This window comes from Diospyros lotus, chromosome 6, assembly GCF_014633365.1.
Source record: "Diospyros lotus cultivar Yz01 chromosome 6, ASM1463336v1, whole genome shotgun sequence".
Taxonomy (NCBI): Eukaryota; Viridiplantae; Streptophyta; class Magnoliopsida; order Ericales; family Ebenaceae; genus Diospyros; species Diospyros lotus.
Window position 1 is genome coordinate 35,944,265 of NC_068343.1, and position 4,992 is coordinate 35,949,256.

Genomic DNA, 4,992 nt, shown 5'->3' on the forward strand with positions numbered 1-4,992 from the left:
ATTTGAATTGAAATTTTATTTTTAATTTTTAGTGTTTTATTTTAAATAAAAATATTAAAATCTATACTATTTTAATTTTTAAAACAATTATCTAATTTATTTCATATGCAAGTTTAAAATATTTGAATTAAAATTTTATATATTATTTTTAATGTTTTATGTTAAATATAATTTTTTTTAATTTTTAATGTGTATATTTTATTTAATAACAACAAAATATATATTTCTTTAAATATTATGTTAATTTTGAGTATTTTATTTCCTACGTATTTTATTTAAAATTACAGTATTTTTTTCATTAAAAATCTATTTTAAATAAAATAATAAAAAATGAACATTATTTATTAATACAATTACATAACAAAATAAGTAAACAATTAATTTTTAAACAATTAATAAAGTTCACATTTTAATTTCTAAACAATAACAAATAATATAAACAATTAAACTAAAACTAAACTAATTAATATAAAATAACCATTAAACTAAACTAACACAAAATAACTACAACTAAACTAACATAAAATAACCATTAAACTAAACTAACACAAAATAACTACAACTAAACTAACATAAAATAACCATTAAACTAAACTAACACAAAATAACTAACTTTAAAAGTTTTAAACTATAACTAAACAATGCAAAATAACTAAAACTAAAACTAAATAACACAAACTAATTACCTCAAAATGGCGGCAATGGCACTGAAGATAGTAACAACACCGTTGAGAGGCAACAACCGCAAAGAACAAGAGAATCGGGGAAGGAAGAGAAAAATGACGTGACAATAGGGAGAGTGGGGGAGAAAACGTGAGAACAAGGGGATGGAGGGGGGAGAAAAGGCATTCGAGAGTGGGGAAGGAGGGGGAGGGGTAGTTTAAATACAAAACAACGACGGGACTAGTCAATCCCGTTGCCCAGTCCCGTCGCTATTTTGTGACGAGACAATGCATCTTGTCACTGTTTTGCGATGGGACAGGCTATCCCGTCATTGATTTGCGATAGAACCGACAATCCCATCACAAATCAACGACGGGATAGCTTCTCCTGTCGCAATTTTGTGATGGAAATTCCAACCGGTCACTAAAATATTTTAGTGATGGATTTCCATCACTAAACTGGTCACAAATTAGTGACGGGTGGGCCCCCGTCACAAAAATGCATCATTAAGTTACGATTTTCTTGTAGTGAGACGAGCCCCGGGGACCAAATAAATTTGGTGCTAAATGCCTCGCATGGGAGACAAGTCTTTTGGCTCTGAAGTCACACTCTAAAACTCACGCAATAACTCCTTAACAGACCTAAGAGTTTCCTCGGCGACCTCCTTTACCTTGGCTACCAAAGCAAAAAACCCCCCAAACTCCTTGACATCAACAGAAAGCTCCTTGGAAGAATTTGCAATAGCCAAGAAAGCCTTCCTTTCAACTTTAGAAGTTTTCTATGTACTGCTTGTTGGTGCAATTTAAATTTTTTTTACCTTTCACTAGAACTTGTAGGTGTTCTCTCTTCCCCTACGTAAAGCATCCACATTAAACTGCCATAGTCTGCCCAACAATATATGACATGCATTCATCTCCACAACATCATAGATAATTTCAGATTTGCAAAACTCCCCATAGACAAAGGTACTCTACAAATTTGGGTTACCTATATGGATGAACCCTTCTGAATCCAACCAACCTGATAAGGAGCTGGATGTACCTCGGTCAGTAGCTTCAGATGATCCACCAGTTTCTTGGCAATTAGATTCTCACAATTGTAGTTGTTTATAACCAAACTACAAATAGCTTCGCCGACTCGACACTTGGCCTGAAAGATCTTTCTCCGCTAAGTTACTTCTTCTTACTTGGGCAAGCATAAGATCTTCTTCACAACACAAACAAAATCTCCCTATTCATCTTTGTAATACTCGAGAAATTTGGATTATTTAAGAATAAGCATTTTATTAGGAAAATGGAATTTCGGGAAAAATTGATATCTAAATAGCTCAAAAAATTGACCGAATCGACTGTAGGGAGTGCCCTAGAGCTGAGATGTCAAAGAAAAATGATGTGGCATTGACGAGCATCTCGAGATAGGATTTATGGTATCGAAAGAAATTGGATCGGGAACGATTTTTGATACAGCTAAAATACAGTTATGATTTAGGTTGAAAAATATAATCGTCGTAGGGGACTCTCAAGAAGTCAACGAAACCCTAGGAGGGTTTGGGTTTTTCATAACGATTAACCCTTTAATGGTTTTGGGATGAATCAATGACCTGGTGAGGACACTGGGGCGAAATCGGCCTTTATCAAGTAAATGCTGATTATTAATTTTGTAGATTAGGTGGCTTGATGGTATTAAATAAAAGCTTTGAAGGGCTTAAGTTCAATTAATAAAACCCTCAAGTGGAATTTATGAAATGGAAGTGGGGTTAATGTGTAATTTATACACATATTATACATATATGTATGCATGCGTGTAAGGCGTGGAAGGCAGATTTGCAGCATGTTGTTTGGTTCTCCACTAGTGAGCTTCCAACAGAGGATTTGCAGAAGGTTGAGAGAATTATCGAGAGATTGGTTGGCCAAGGGAGGCTTGAAGATGTTGTGGATTTGCTATAAATAGCATGGAAAATGAAGAAGTTTGGAAATGGAAAATGAAGAAACAAAGTTGCAAAAAGGGAGGGAGAGAGCTGCTGGCCGAGTGAGTGAGGGCTGATCGATGGCTGGCCATGGTCGGCCGATTGCAGCGCGATATGGCAGCTACCATGTGCTGGTTGCAGGCGGCCATGGCAGCTCGAGCCGAGGCCAAGCAGGCTGAGGCAGAGTTGGAGCAGCCGCATGGGAGGCCGCAACAGAGTAACAGGGGGTCTGAGAAAGCTGGTGGTGGCCGGAGGCTCGGGCTGCGGTGGAAGCAACTGACGGTGATTGCGGTGGGTAGCAACGGAGCTGGAGCCATTGCCATGGCAGTCGCGAAGCTGCATTGTAGCAGTTGGCCAGCAACGCAGTCGACGTCGAGGGCGGTATGGCGGCGACCAGTGCACCCGAAGGAGGCCTGCGGGGGCGGTGGCAAGGCCGGGAACGCTACAGCGTGGTGGCTGGGGAAGCTGATTTGAGCGTTGCAGTGAAGAAGGAGAAGAAGCAAAGGAGGGAAGAAAAAAGAAGAAAAAGAAAAAAAGAAAAAGAAAAGAAAGAAAAGAAAAAAAAAAGGAAAAATGGAAAATAAATGTGAAAAAATGCTGGAAAATTCCAAAAAACAGGATATGGAGATGTATTATTATTTTGGAGATTTTGGAGAAAAAAACGGTTCGAGCACGCGTTTCTAGGTCAGTGCACGAAAATCAAGGTAAAGCGCGAGAATCAAGGTGATGCGTGAGAATTGAGGCGGTGCGCGAGAATTAATAATTTTCACATATTTCGAGGTCAATGCACGTGCATCAAGGAGGCTTTAAAAGCTAAGCCTAGGTGAGTTTTAGAGTTTTTAATATTCTTAGATAAATATTTTATGAATTTCTATGGTGAAATATTTGGTGAAGCATTTAAGTAGATATTTATTAGTCAGAAAAATAGAGAAAATATAAAGAAATTATGAAAAAATAGGTTTTAATATTTATTGGGATAAAATGATGGATAGGGTGCTGTGAGGCTTAAGGAAAAGTGACTCGTACAAAAATCGAGGTCAGGCACGTGATTAGTGGTTAATTTTGTAAAATTTTGTTATAATTATAACCCCCGTTTTGATTTTAAATTGGTTTAATTGAATAGTTATGTGTAATATATATATATATAATATTATAATAAATATGTAAATATAATATATATATTATAACATAATACATTTACTCAATGGAGTGCATGAATATAACATCTATATAATATATAAGTATATAATATACCATATAATATATCATATAAATATATACATAATATATAATTTAATAACACTTAATTGTTTGCTTATAGGCATGAAGAAAGTGGGCTTGGAGACTCAAATTGAATTGAAGAATGAAGAATTAAAGTTCATGAAGAATTAAAGCTTATTAGAATTAAGCCCTAACTTGAGCAACCCATGGAAGACATCATTTGGAGAAGGCTCAAGGATTATTTTCAATCCTAATGAAGACCAAAAATCCAATTGTAGAAATTTATTTATTATTATTTTTTATTTTTAAATATTTATTTTATGAGTGTCTTATTAGGTGTGCTTTTTAACTAAAATCCATTTAACTTTATGAGTGATTTATTAGGTGTGTATTTTAGCTAAAATCCATTTAACTTTAAGTGTGTATTATAGCTAAAATCTATTTAACTTTAAATGTGTGAGTGCCCATTAGATATAATTATGTCTATTTAAATAATTAAAATTGTGTGGTTTGTATTGCATCTTGTGGGCTATAAATAACTCACTTGATTGCATTTGCAAGGGTGATTATTATTCTTGAATTAAAGCTTAGTTGTTTTCTTAGAATTCTTTTTTTGAGAATTGATTTTGTTTTATCTTATTTTCTCTATTGTTTTCTCTTGTGATCTTACTTCATTTCTTTCTTCTTTTAAATTCTTATGTCATTTATTGTTACTTTATTATCCACCGCCTAAATGGCCGATTAATTTATGCCTTTAAATTTCTGTAATTTTAATTCTTGTCATTTAATTATTCATCGCCTAAATGACCGGTTAATTTATGTTATTTTAATTCATGTCATTTAAATTCTATTATTTAAATTACACCATTTAAATTCCTGTCAATTAACTTTTAAATAGAGATAAGTAGCTAAATCTAATCTTGGGTTAAGGCAATGATAGTGTCCAACGCCAATGATTTCCAAAAAAAGTTGCGCTTTAAATGAGTGATATTTATTTAAATTTCAGTATGTGTGTGTAGTAATTATTGAGAAATCACTAGGTTTGAATTAAGGTGTAAGCCTAACTTAGAACTTTCATGTCACGCATGAGAGTTACTAGAACTAGAAACGCTATTATACCCAAACCCGGATGATTAATTTAG

At 34.1% G+C, this 4,992-nt stretch overlaps 1 protein-coding gene across 1 annotated transcript; it reads left to right on the forward strand.

Moving 5' to 3' along the window:
* Window positions 1-2,743: 2,743 nt before the first annotated feature.
* Window positions 2,744-3,103, forward strand: LOC127804493 (uncharacterized). Its single transcript, XM_052341364.1, has one exon. The coding sequence runs from the start codon at window positions 2,744-2,746 to the stop codon at window positions 3,101-3,103; it is 360 nt and encodes a 119-aa protein (XP_052197324.1).
* The last annotated feature ends 1,889 nt before the right edge of the window (window positions 3,104-4,992 follow it).

Excerpts from the sequence above, each read along its gene's own strand:
- LOC127804493 (XM_052341364.1), top strand. The coding sequence starts at position 2,744 with ATGGCAGCTACCATGTGCTGGTTGCAGGCGGCCATGGCAGCTCGAGCC.